Below are 15,170 nucleotides of genomic sequence, written 5' to 3'. Positions count from 1 at the left end.
CCTCTGCTATCCCTCTGATTTCAACTCGTCGATTTCCAAGCACTATGCTTTGGTTTTTTTCGATATTACCGTCATTAACTAAGATGGATGGACGACATGGTCACGACAAGTTTCCGATGACTTCACGACCTTCAATAAGCATTCTCTTGCCACTCAAAAATTTGTATTTGTAATAAAGTAGACTCCCCAAAATGCTTCTGCAACATTTTCAATCATTCCGTGGTCAAGAATCCAATGCAAGATAAAAATCTCCAGACAAGCATTTCGTGTAACAACAAAAAAACAGATATCAAACAAAGACTCATCGATCCGTTTATGCGCGTAGTTTATATGGCCCAATCCAGAACAAATTTGATTTCGATATTCTAGGTAGATATGGGATATCGATGTATTTCATCCAAGCATATGCGGATTATACACGGAAAAGATCGCTCTTGACAGTAGATTCGGTACTGAGTATAGAAAATATATAAAATGAAAGATCGGTTGAAGCGTTAGCAGCTGATGAGAGTTCAACTCCCACCACCAAATCCATCATGAAATCGCTACATCTCATTTATTACAACAAAAGCACTCAGAAGTCCATTCACAGGAAATTAATTTTCATTAACTAAGATTACAATGTCAAATTCTGACAACAACAAATATAAACACGAATAACGGTTTATGCCAAACAAAGGACAGTTAATGGAATTTCCATTGTTTTGCACCTGAATTTTAATCAAAGCATTGAAGAAATTCAATTTTAAGTAACTTTTGCAACAAGAGAAGAAGAAGAAGAAGAAGAAGAAGAATAAGAAAGGGAAAATGAAAAGTGCAGCGCCGCTTAGCCGGAGCAGCGCAAAAATTAACAAAAGCCAGAAATCAAACCTTTCACCCTAACCTCAAAATTACGTGACAGTCAGCAGCTGCAGCACAAAAACAACTACAACAACAACAAAAACAACAATTGCAACTGGCGGAAAAACACAACGGAAATACAAAAGGAAATGCAGAAAAGTTGAAACAAAACGAATTGAAAGGCTAAAGATAAAGATAAAGAGAAAACAACAACAACAACAATAAAATACAATAATTAAAATGGAAGTAATGCAAAGTGACGGCAGGGTCAAAGGGCAAATTGAAAGCATGAACAGTGCCATATACATATACATGTTAAAGAAGAAGAGTATAACTGTGAATATGTATGTATGTATGTGATGCTGACGAAAATCAGCGCAAAACAGCAACAACAACGCCAACCAGCTCATTGGTGGCAAAAGTCTCAATCGCTGCTGATAGCAGCGCCAAATTCTTGCAGCAAAGTTTAGCTACAGCAACAAAAACAACAATCACACCAACAACAAAAGTAAATTCGGAAAACAACAACAACATGGAGTAACCAAATATTGCCAGCAGCAGCAATGTGGCAATTGTAACCATGACTGCGAACAATCGGCAAGTCGAAAGTCAACAGTAACAACATCAACAACAACAATAGCAAACTACAACAACAGCATTGCGCAAACTTTTGTTTATTTGCCATCAAATTTCAGCTGCAGCAACAAAGTCAAAGTTAACGGAAGTGAAATCGCCGAAAGTCACACCAAGCTACGCCGGGCGAATGTGTGGGTGTATGCCGCTGTGTGGCGCGTATGTCGATTGTAAAATAGTATGCGGCTGCAAATAAATACAAATTCATTGCTGCACTTGGTGAAAACTTTAATTTGTTTGTTTAAACTTTGCCGTTTTTCTTTGAGCACTTGTGGCCACGACGGCGCGTCGCTGTTCGAGTCGAAGTGTTTGGGTTGGTCGGGCCGGTCTTTTACACCAATTGTGTGCAACACCGCAATTGGGTGATTTCTTTTCAAAGTGCCGCTGCCTTTGGCATGGCGATAATTTGTGGTGCAAAACTGTCAAAAGTGTTTTGTGGTTGTTGTTGTGGTTGCGCTCAATGAAAATGTTTTCAATGCAAGTGAATTCGATCGCATATATGTACATACATTCTCGTTCGACAGTAAATATTTTTTTTCGCTCTCCAAATATGTCTTATAGCATCCTAGGACATATCTAAAGGGTGAAAAAAGAAAATGCATTAAGTGTTTAACAAGAATATCAAAACAAAGCATTTATGACCAAAAAAAAACGAATTTTGTAACAAATTTATTGATTTTGATCGGTCAGTTTTATGGCAGCTATATGGTACAGTGCTCCGATCTGAACCCAAACTTTGTGAAGATATCTAATCAAATAAAAAATTTTTCATAAAAGGCCTTGTTTCTAATCGGTCATTTTATATGACAGCTATATGCTATACTAATTCGATCTAAACGATATGGGACTCTAGTGCTTTTATGGATAATCATTCGTGGCAAATATTATAAAGATATGTAATCAAATGAAAAAGTTTTCTATAGAAAAACTTCATTTTCATCGGCCAATTTATATGCCAGCTATATGATATAGTGGTCCGATTAGAAAAATTTGTTGTACTCCTCTCAAAATTGTTTTTTGCCCCATGTCGTTTAAATATTTTCTGAAAGTAAAAGGTTTTCCATACAAGGACTTGAGTTTGAGCATTCAATATATATGACAGATATATGCTATAGTGGTCCGATATCGATGGTTCCGACAAAACAGCAGCTTCATAGAAAAGAAAGGATATGCGCAAAATTTCACATCGGCATCTCAAAAACTTCGCGTATACACAGAAAAATAGAGGGACATGTCTAAATCGAGCCAGCCCGTCATGCTGATCATTTATGATCACAATCATAGAAAATGCATCACTGAAATATATCACCAGTATGTTTCGTTCTCTGTCTTCCTCCTGTTTTTCCACCTAATTATATTACCGTTATATTGTACAATATCTGTAGTTAAATTTTTGATAAGAGTTCTTTGTGTCTTAAATCATAAAAAACCGCTTAAAAGGGCGAAGTTTGAAATAAAAAAATAAATAAATAAATTGAGTGAGAAAAACAATCGAAATTATTAATATAGTTAGTACAAAAAAGTACAGTCATGCAATTTCTAAAATTATGATGTGTAACCAATCAACAGTGTCCAGAACTTTTGCAAAGTACAACAACACGGGCATGATACTTAGGAAAAACGAACGCGTCGTTAAAGAATGACTAGAGATCGAGAAGACAGAAGATTGGAAAGAATTGCGCTGTAGGATCAGTTCAAAACTGGAACCGAATTAACTGTGGAATGTGTGGACAATAATTTAGACGTCGTCTGCGGGACTATACTTCTCACAAAATTGCACTAAAATTGGACTACGGAAGATTGGAGAAGCTTAATGTTTTCGGATGAAAGCAAAATCATGTTCTTCCAGCCACGAAGTCAGCAGTAAGCTACCGCCATCTGTGTCGCAAGAAAAGCATAAGCGCATTTCGATGTAACTGCGCAACGATGGATGTGCCATACGTTTTAAGAGAGATAGGGGGACAAAAAATTCAATATCTTTGGTATTATATAGTATGAATGAAAAAAAATTTTCTTGCAGATTATTAAAGTTGAATATTTTCCGCGTTCTGTCACATACTTTTCAGTTTTTTTAGTGTGAAGAACACCTGAAAAACTTTAATTGTTTAACAAAAAATTATGTAAAATATTATTATTAAAAAAAGGACCATGAAAAACTATTTATAATATAGCACGAGCATTTTTCTTTGCCTTCACAAAACTTCATCGATTTATCACTAGTAGTTTATGAGAAAAAAAGTTTACAATTTTATCATGCTCTAAATTTCAACCTTCAATTACTTTAACAAAAAAAGAATTTTAACGAAATATTCATATCACGGGGTATGCGTCTGGTCCCCTTCCTAATGAGCTGTTAATTTTCAAAATCGGAGATTTTTCGAAATTTTCGTGGACCACTTGACGTGGTTTAACCCAGCAGTAATAAAAGCAACATGTGAATCAACAAAATATTAATAAACCCTGATAAATATTTCTAATCAACTTAATATATATATATATATATTTTTTAGAAGTTGCTTATTATTAAAAATGTTTTGATTAATAAACCAGCGCATGGCACAATAAACTCAAACAAACCTAAAAATTTAATAGGATTTAAAAATATACAGCCGTTTCATGACTTTTTCTTTTTTTCCTAATGAGCAACTACTGTTATGCATTTAATGAAGGAATAAAATATAATAGTCTGCAAAAATAATGGGAAGCGTTAACTTCGAAAACTATAGTGATGCATTTTCTATGATCGTGGCTGCCTCTGGTGAATATAGCCAGATAAATATATCTGAAAAGTGACACTGAAGTCAAAATAGCTTATGAAGTCGTACTTATTAGTAAATTTGTTTCACATATATCCAATATTTATCACATGAAATAAAATATTCAGAAATACATATTATATATAGTATCCCATAGATGGTGATGCAAGAAAAATAGCTCTCAAATCCAATTCAATGGAGATTCACTCGCGTAAAAAATATTTACTTCATTATTATTTTTATTTCTTGTTGATAAATATTATTCTGTTGTTCGTTTTTCGTTATATCAAATTCAATGACGCTATTTTGACAGTAACACAATTTTGACGACACGTTGTTTTTGAGTTGAGAAATATATTTTTCAAATGACAACAACTAGACAAACTCATTTTATTCAAAAAGTTTTTCGAAAATGTTGACATTCACTGCTATAAAGATGAAACGGCAACAGTTTGCATTACTTTAACTTTGACTGTCATTAAATTTGACATAATGCGAAGCGATCTTAATAGTGGTAATGCACAAACTTTAGCAAAAAAACTTCACTGGACTCTGACTCCGAATTACGATAGTAAATTTTAGTAATTTCGACTCGCTGTTGGATCGTATGTATTTCCATGATGAAATGGGCAATAAGGTTAGCCAATGTCGAAAGATCTACTTTTGTAGTGCTCTATTGAAAAACCCCCATAGAGATACTTTTTGTTGATACTTTTTGAAATCAAAATTTAGGTATTTAAGGTGACACTCTTTGAAATTATTCCAAATCGCATGCTGACACTTACATAGAAATGTTCTATAATGAAATATTACTAAACAATATTATCGGATGAGACGATAATGACAGTTGATCCAAACACTCTGGAGCAAAACCTAACACTTAACAAGCTATGAGCAATAATAAAATCCTGCATATTTATTAATTGTATGCCAAAAAGCTCAAGTAGTACTGACTATACAGTCACCATGCAAAACTACGACAAATCCTAACAAGTATGGGAAGAAGTAAAGCAGACGACGTAATAGATCTTTCTGATCTTACAGAATGCGCAACAAAACTCTGTTTTCTCTAGAATAGTCATGGTAGTAGCTGCGAACTAGAAGAGAATAAGTCAGAGTCCTCCTTCAGCTCCAAGATTCAACTCTTTCACAAATCAGATAAAAGATAGAGACTCTCTCGTACAAAAACTATACTTAAACAGCTTGTTGATACTTCGTCTCTTGCATAAACTCCGCTTATCTCTAAACCTGTCAGCGAGCTCACTCGTTATTTTACTTGCTCAACCAGCCAATTAACTTCCTACAGCCAATCTTCATCTCTCCATAACTTTCTTATAAGAAAATATTTAACATTCCACAACTTTCTTATAACAGTATGCATGTCTCTGCTCCACAATAATTTCTCGCGTCCACACAGCTTTTCATTAAACTGACTGCAACTCATAATATCCGTCCAACGCCTGCTTATTAATATCTAATAAATTTGCTTTCGCCAACAATTTGAATTGCCACTAAAAGGATTAAATTTTCCTATTTTAGACGCAAGTTATATTTGTGTAAGAAACAGTCGACTGCTTAAGATGGCAGTGTGGCGGCAAAGTGTGCAGCATAAAAAGTAGACAAAAAGCAAAGCAAAGAAACTGACAAATAAGCCGAGCGGATGCTAAAAGGGAAACGGATGTAAAACTTTTCTTTAATTGTACAAAAATGCTGTTTTATTGCTGGAAATCCGGCTTAAAAGGATTTGCTATATAAAATAGATTTATTTTCCATGTCAAGAAAACTTATTGAGCGCATGAAAGCACTGAACGTAAGTAGAGCGAATTTTCTGGGATTATGGCGCTCAAGTTGTAAGGCAGCTTAAAAAAAATTTAATTGGAATGAAGTGCGCGATTTGAAGACTGAGGTGAGACCGAAAGGCAGCTAACTTCAAGGAATTGGTTTTTTTTTCTTGCTATTTTTAAAAGTGTATGGCTTAATAGAGATGTGAAAATTTTTAACGCGTCGATACTACACAAAAATGTCTCGCCTATGTATGTGCTTATTTGACAGCTTGGTTGACAGTTATCCTTCTAGGAAATTCTATATGCACAAAAAATTGTCGGAAGCTTTATTGCGTCTTTATGCAGTCTTATATGAAAATGAAGTCTTATGTGATAATAAACTTTATGTCAGGCACATGTACTTAGTGTGACAACTTGTCTGACGGCTACTTTTTGATGAAATTCAAAACCTCAAAAGCCTTGATACAGTCTTATGTGATAATAAACTTTATGTCAGGCACATGTACTTGGTTTTACAACTTGTCTGACAGCTACTTTTCCGTGAAATTCAATACCTCAAAAGCCTTCATACAGTCTAATATGATAATAAACTTTATGTCAGGCACATGTACTTGGTGTGACAACTTATCTGACAGCTACTTTTCGATGAAATTCAATACCTCAAAAACCGTTATTCAGCTTTATATGAAAATTGAGTATTATATGATAATAAATTCCTAAAATTTGAGATTATTTTGTCAGCTCTATCTCTATATTCTAAGCTTCACACAAAGCAATACATATTTCCATAATTAAAAAAAAATATTATTATTTTTCCTGAATTTATATCCTTTTAACTCTCAGTGACCAAAAATTTCTGGAGATAGTCTATAATGATAAAAAAAATTACATGACCGCTACAAAACCAAACCATTAAAGATACTCTATATTTTTATAATTTCAAGAACAGGTATACAATATCTATTTCTAACTCTCTTCCTCTATTTTTGATTTTTTGGAGATAGTTTTTACTGATAATATATATTCAAAACAGCTTTGGCAGCTCGGTTGACAGCTATCAAGCAACTTTGAAGACCCTTTATGCAGTCTTTACTGATAATAAACATCGAAAACTTAAATGTATTTTGACAGCTTTGTTGGCAGGTAACCTTTAAGTATATTCTAAACCTCTCATAAAACTCCCCTTATTACCATAATTTCCAAAAGTATATACAGTAGCTTTTCCAACTCTCAATACTAATATTTTTGGAACTTTCGTCTTTACTAATAATATGTATATATATTCAAAACAGCTCATTTGACAGCTATCCCGCAACTTTGAAGACCTTTATGCAGTCATTACTGAAATCAAAAACTTAAGTTCATTTAACACCTTTTTTGGGTAGTAATCCCTGAGTTCCTAACCTATCAAAAAACTCCCCAAATTTCCATAATTTCAAACAAATATATAGTATAGTAGCTAATTCTGTTTCTCAGTGATCAAACTTTTCTGGAGAAGGCCTATACTGATAGTAAAAATGACAGCTCGTTTGACAGCCATATCCGTACGATATTTCATACCTCAAAATATGAGTTTTTTTTGACAGTTCATTTTACAGCCATGCCGTTGGGAAAATTATATCTCAAAAAAATTTTGGAGAATAAAATTACATGAATTCACTTTGACAGCTCGTTTGACAGCTTCCTCCTTACGATATTACAAACCTCTCAAAAACATCCTCTATTTCCAAAATTAAAATACAAAATATATGTACGTAATAGCTAATTCTGACTCTAGTTGACCAAAAATTTATGTAAATATTATTTTTTGACAATAAATAACCAAAACATTAGTCTATTTCGACAGTTCATTTGACAGCTATCCCGCTAGGAAACTTACACCTTCAAAAAATTTTGAGAGTTTTTACTAATACTAAATACCTGAAACCTGAATTTACTTTAATAAATTTTTAATTTTTTACCCTTAGCATATTAGAAACCATTCAAAAAAACAGCCACTATTTCCATTATTTCAAATATATAAAAATATCAATGCTATTTCCGACTCACTGTGACGTCACTAAATGCAATTTGACTGCTGCGGCCTTTAAGTTATTTGTAGTTGACTAAATTTGTGGCGTCGGTAAACCGCAAACGAAATTTGCATTAAGAATTCTAGGAATTTGTAATTAGTAACACTGTGAGTGCACAACAACACGAATGTTATTTCTAATGACACTTCCACACCAACAATAAAGGTGGAAAAATGAATTAAGTTCGAAAATATCTGAAAGTGAATAAGTTCAGCTGCTATTTTTAGCATAGATTCGAAATAAAATCGTTTCAATGCTAATGCATTTTCGGTGTTTGATCAATTTGGCAACTCGACAATGAAAATGGCTGACAACGGACAATATTTTTTTCGTTGAGTGGTTAAACGAATGAAATGTGTTGACAGCGTTGGCCTTAAAGCCACAAAATAGTTACTCAACGGTATATATAATAATAATAAAATTTAGTTCTTAATACTTGAAGCACTTTAAAGTTTCATGTAAAATTTTAATCCGATTTGCTTAAAGTAAATCGTGTAACATTGAATTCGAATTTGAATTTTGACATATGAGGTTAAGTACATAGTGGAGTGTAGGGCAAAGAGAAGAAGTAAAAAAATTTTTTTTTTGGTAGACAGAGATATTTTTACAGCGCGTCGCTTCCATCGCTTTTCCACTTACAGCTGCAATATGTACTCAACCTTAGAAATGCTTTTCGGCAACTTTTAAGTTGCTTTAAATTGTTAATCTGATTTGTGAAGATTGAATTTGTATAAAAATAAGTATAGATAATACAAATATTGTTACTTTTAATCTTGGCTTATTTTAGCTAAGCGCTTTGTGAGACAAAAAGCAAAGAATTTCATTTAATTTAAATCCCCGCCAGCAGGACTTACCGAATGGTATAATCATAGGAAATTTTTGGAATAAGGTTACCTTCTTTCAAAGTTTTTTTATTTAAATATATTAGAATTAATGGTGTCCTGAAGGCTAGATTAGGTTAATCTGGTAGACCAATAAGCTATGCATAGACCAGTTTTGGTCCTTTGTGATACCAGATGGACTTCAGTTGCTAAGTCCAGGTGGAGTCGTTATCGTTTAGGATGCCTGCGCTTGACGCGAATTTTAGCACATTGCCCTGGTACTCAGTGGAAGTAAAGTTCCCTGCTTCTGGTAATGCTTTCCACTACTGCCCTGCTTTCCAAGACACTTCTGGCTGATATACGATACGAGGTTACTGCCTTGATTTCAACTTGGCTGTCTGGACTCTGGAATTAGAAAGTTTTGCAGTTGCATTCATTTCATTTTTAAAAAGCGTTGCCAGATTATTTATTTAAATCAAATATTTAATAATATTTTAACGAAAAATGAAACATTTTAAGGACATGAAACTGAATATACTACATTTCTTATAAAAATTTGTATCGCAGACTATATCGCTAAGGGTTGCCACCTATGTATTATTTTATATGAATTATCCATTGCAGGAATTTTTACAGAATACTTCCATGCATACATACATATGTATGTATGTATTAAACTAAAGAGATAAAAAAGCAATTTGTGTTTTTCTAAAAGGCTGCCATATTTTTTATTTTTGCAGAATTGCCTAGTTTTGGATTTTTTTGCATTTAAAAATTTATTAATGGTGTTTAAAAGGCAACTTTGAACTCTTTTTATTGTGAAAACCTGAAGATGAAAATTTTTCATGGTGAGGTTGCCACCTTTTAAAACTTATCTTTTATATATATAATATTACTTGCAACAGAAATTTTGCAACAGGAATATTGACAATGTGTGTAAATCCAAAGAGTTTAAAAAAGTTTGCAGCAGCTTTTTTTGGTACATAAAATTAATTAAAACATCTAAAATAGCGAGAGGACTACAGATATACAGACACATTTCTATAAAATAGAATAAAAAACTCGTTTTTACTAAATACTTCTATTCCGAAATGATATAAATTTTTAAGAAATTAAATTTAAGACAGGTGGCAATTTCATGTTTTCTGGTATTAGAAATTTTCTGTAGTGTTGTAGTATAAAGAAGATTTTCCAAACCTTTTTTCCTAAAATTTTCAACTCAATTCTACAAAAAATTTAATACAGGTGGCAACACTTGTTTATTTTTTAAGTATTATAAATTCCTTCTGGTGGCAGGTTCGCAAACGTTATATGCTACAGCATGCCACGAAACTTCTAATACAAATTTTGAACTTATTATATATTTTAGAGCAAACAGTGGCAACTACAAAGAAGTTTTGAAAATATTTTTAATGTTTTTGTTTTGGTTAAATATCCCACGAAGATAATCATCTTCGAGAAACAATTTTTTACAGCAAATGGCAACCCCCGATCATTTATGGTAGAAAGTAGATTTTGACATACCTTATTTACCAAAAGTTGTATTTTTTTTCTTGGAAAAAATTCCATACAGGTGGAAACACTTGATATTTTTATTAGAAATACTATGGCGATGCATTAACAAATATTAAGGTTATTCTGAAAAAAAAATTTATACAGGCGACCCTTGATATTTTTAAACACCAGAAATACTTTATTTATTTATTAACAAACGTTAAGGTTTTAGAATTAAGAAATTTTAGTAAAAATTAATACAGGTGGCAACTCTTCTATTTTCAGTTTTATAAATATAGGTGGCAACCCTTGATATTTTTAAACGCCAAAAATACATTATTTTGATGTATTCACAAATATTAGGGTTATTTAAAGATTTAATAAATTTAATACAGGTGGCAGCCCTTGTTTTTCCAAGTTATAGAAATACCTTACAATGGCAAATAAAAGAATATGAGGACTAAAAGTAAGATACTATGCAGCAAATATTTTAAAAATATTAAATACTACTCACAAATTAATAAAAATTTTAAAACAAATATCGGCTAAAAGCCATATTTCACAATTATTTGCCAGTAAGTTTTCAATTTTTCGCTCAATAACAAACGATCAGCAGTTTGAAAGCTAAATTTCATTCATGAAAACTAAATTATTAAGATTTATTTCGGCATTCATGCAAGACACACCCGCACTACAAACGCCACTAATGGCATAGCACATGCAAGCGCCTTTGTGTATGCTACGATTTGCCCGCATATTCATATTGCCGCATTGAATCGTTACATGAATTTCGATTTCAATAACAAAAGCATCATCTCATGCTTGCGCAAGCAGGAAGAGAAGCGCACAAAAAGCACATACATGCATGCACAAACACACAAACATTCACATATACTTTCACACATGCATACACATACATTCACACATGCACACAAACACACCAAAGTGCGGTGTGAGCATTTATCAGCAAACTTTGCAAAGTTTTTCGTTACAAATGTCATTGTGTTACACACCAACCGCTCCGTCACTTACTGACTTCCTTCCTAGCAGCAAATCTTTTCATCCTCTACATACACTCACGGTCAACTATATAAGTATACATGTGTATGTATGTGTGGCATTTAACTTTTGGAAATAGCAATGTGCGCGTATTTTTCGCGAAAACTTTGCGCCACCAGTCAATAGTATGAGTGCAATGCTATGTGTGAATTGTATATGTGTTTGTACAAATAAATAACGGAACTTTTGAAGGCATCAATTGCGGTGACTTTCTTATCTCTAGCGCTATTTAAGGACTTAAATAGATACTATATAAGAAAATATATTTACATATACTATACATATTACAGCATGTATAAGAAAATATATTTACATATACTATACATATTACAGCATGTATGTATATGTGAATGTTTGTATGTATGTGCACTGACGGTATTTATGGGTATCATCTGCTTTTCATCTACTTTTAGGCTGGTATGAGGACAATTGGTACGAGGTGAACTTGGAAAATGAGGGTATCACTTGCACGATAGAACAGATGCGCATTGCGGCCGAAGGACATCTTACAACTGAAGCGCTTATGTGGAATCAGAACAATCAAACGACAATTTCCGGCATGACAGCTGAGGAATTTCGGTGAGTTTGCGTTTTTATTTGACGAGCGGTACTATGTTTCGGGTGGCTATGTATGCTAGGAAATTTTTGACATTTTTAAGGGATTCATGGGTTGAGACCTTAGAAATCTGATGAGGAATTTGCAGGAAACGTGGGGGATTTCAAATAACTAAATTTTTGCTAATTGAAATTGTAGACATAATAAATTCACTAAGTGGCGCTGCTACTTCTGAGAGAATTCCAGATAAATTGACCTTTTAATTGAAGCTTCAAGCCAAATACAAAATGGGGCTTTCCAAATGCTTCCTAGAACCCCCAAAACTCAGCAATCCTTAGTAAGTAAAAAGTTAGAAACGGAGAGGATTCGACCAGCTTCTTCAGCAGTTACCTTTTCCGAATCTGATACTACCCACGCCACCTTCACATTCTGAAGATCCTAGCATAATTTTTTCTAAAATAGATTACCCAAATTTAAAGTCTTTAATAGACGGCGATCCAATCACGGATGAGAAAACCTTTCGGCCGTTTTAGGTTGAATCATAATTAATATAAACCTGAAGGAATGCACGGAAAGAGGATCCTAGCCATTCCAGTTTTTGGTTCCCAGTTTCTTATAGGCCTCGATTTCAGTAAAATCGTATGTAAGCACCAATTTCTCTTCTGATTGGATTTGGCAAAGCTAAAGTAAAATGTTCAGGATCGAGTACTTAGTTTAAGTTAGGTCGTTAGGTAGTAGGACTGATCCTCCCAGCCAGGACAGCCATGAAAGTTGTTCCCTTGTGATTCTCAGAACTCCTAAATATGATCACCAGATAATTTTATAGACCAACCAAGCGCTTTGAGCTTACCACACCTTTTTTCAGGTTGCTAATATCAATGCCAGCCAGATATTTCAACTTCAGTATGACAGAAGCCGACACCTCGTCTACTTCCAAATGAAACTTTGCTAAGATCAAGTAGTTCAGAGGCTTGCTTGCATTCCACTTTGGGTCAGAAAGCACTTATAACTGCGAAAGTTTTGATTGTTGATTACGGTTTTCAAGCTCACGATAGCTCCAAAGATCCAACGCCCGAGCGCAAAAAGACAACAGAGTACAGACTCTTTCCAGCAAGCTCATCGACTTTGCAGTTTTCAGCGATTTCGTGACCTATGTAGTGTGCCAGGAAGAATAACATAGTAGCTAGATGCTACAGATAAAAGTTTCAGACTTTGACTATTCGAGAACGCACTGCCAGGGAGCTCAAAGCCAGTGTTGCAGTTCTGTGAACTTACACCTATTTATCTCAATAAATCTGTACTTCGCCGAAGTAATTCAAGTTGTGCTTAAATAAAAAAAAAACTAACTCCGCAAAGAGACCTTAATCAACGCTTATCAAGCTCATCAGAGCTCCATAGATCCAACGCCAGAGCGAAATAGGGCAGCGGAGTACCGACTTATTTTCAGTAAGATGAAATTGGGATCTCTCTCCAGGAACCTCATCGACTTGGCAAATTCCAACGATTTTGCTCTGACCTAGGCTGTCAGTTCGCATAAAAAAGTAGCTTGATATCACAGATACAAGTTTTAGACCTTGAATATTCGGGAAGGCAGTGTCAGGAAGCTCAAAGCCAGTATTGCAGTTCTATTGTAGGCATTTACACCTATCTGAAGAAACCTGTCCTTCACAGCAGTAATACAAGTTGTAATTAAATAAAGAAACACCGAATCCACCCAGAGAGCACCTTTTATTCTACCAGCTTTACAGTTAATGAAAAGGCTCCGCTAAGCCTCCTAGTCTTATAATTAGATATCGCGAATCCCAAAAGTTCCGTGTTTGAAACTCCGAGATCCCTGCTTTCGAATATACGTTTTGTTTCGCCCCAAGTTTAAGTCTTCAATCTTTCGCAGAAATGAAAGGATGTTGCGTTCCGAACCAAACCCGTAGTTTCCGCAACATAACTCTTCTTCTAACTAAAAAATAAGCCGTATTGCTCTTACTTCAGTGTCAAAAGCTCTTTTAATTCGAAACACACTATTATTTACTACAAGGAATTCACCTGAATTTTAATTTTTATTTTTCCACCTCATTGCAGGCAACGACTGAATCATGCGCTTATCGAAGAAGGTTACGACATCAATCATGATCGCTATCCGGAGGGCTATCAAGAGGCGCCGCTGGCCTACGATGCTGTCTGGAGTGTGGCGTTGGCATTCAATAAGACAATGGAACGCCTCAAGCAAAGACAGAAATCCTTACGAGATTTTACATACACAGACAAGGAAATTGCCGATGAAATTTATGCGGCGATGAATTCTACACAGTTCCTTGGCATATCGGTAAGTAAGCTAAAGTGCAGGAAAGCGGTATTGCAAATAGACAAACAATGTAGCTGAAGGGCTATACTGAAAGTTTTGCCTCAGCACAGACAGTTGCGAGACGCAAAGCAAAGTCTCAAAGTCTATTCAAGGGTTTTAGCTTATGAACTCACTTACATACATATCTGTTGTTGATTGATTTGCCAGCGTTAACATTAGCTTTGTAGCAAGTGGCTCCGTAGGCAATGTTGACTTGAATCGCAGTGGTTTCGTAGACAATTCATTTTTGTGCTGCTTTGGCTAGCAGCAGCTTGTGGGGAATCAATCGAATGGAAAGATGAGTCGTGAGTTGAGGTGAAAATTTAAATTTATCTTAAGTGAAGGTTAAGCACAATGGCGAGAATTTTTGCTTTGTAAGTGTTAGCATGTTTCCAATTAAGACTATTTTACTGACTTAATATACATATGTTAATCCCGAAATTTAGAGATTTGAAAATAAGACCTTCGGAATCCTCAAGTTTTTTACTACTTTCACGTGTTATTTAGTAATATTTAACAGTTTTAGAATTTACTTTCAGTTTGAAGACGAATGTGCATTGTTCCATACTCGGTACTGAAGCCTTACTTTTGTTCTCCGATTATGCCACTACTACTTTGCGAACGCTTGAACGCATCGCACTTTTGGTACTAATTACTATTTTTTATTTTTCGATCTAAACTTGTTTGATGTTGAAGTCACGCATGTGCAAAACTAATAAGATCGGGTTCCCGAAATTTTGTGATGTGCAGTAAAACCTACAAATACCTTACGACACCACAACTAGTAATTTGGTTTGATTAAACTTTTATATTCATG

General features: G+C 34.3%; 1 protein-coding gene across 1 annotated transcript in view; it reads left to right on the top strand.

Moving 5' to 3' along the window:
• The window catches only part of LOC120768864 (gamma-aminobutyric acid type B receptor subunit 1), a 147,393-nt gene that overhangs the window by 61,529 nt on the left and 70,694 nt on the right, over positions 1–15,170 (top strand). Inside the window, exons 5-6 of the mRNA XM_040095619.1 lie at positions 11,873–12,038; positions 14,092–14,335. Of these exons, the coding sequence (XP_039951553.1) occupies positions 11,873–12,038; positions 14,092–14,335 (410 nt within the window). The remainder of the gene's footprint in view (positions 1–11,872; positions 12,039–14,091; positions 14,336–15,170) is intronic.

Source organism: Bactrocera tryoni, chromosome 2 (assembly GCF_016617805.1).
Source record: "Bactrocera tryoni isolate S06 chromosome 2, CSIRO_BtryS06_freeze2, whole genome shotgun sequence".
Classification (NCBI taxonomy): domain Eukaryota; kingdom Metazoa; phylum Arthropoda; class Insecta; order Diptera; family Tephritidae; genus Bactrocera; species Bactrocera tryoni.
This window is presented reverse-complemented; position numbering and strand designations above follow the sequence as displayed.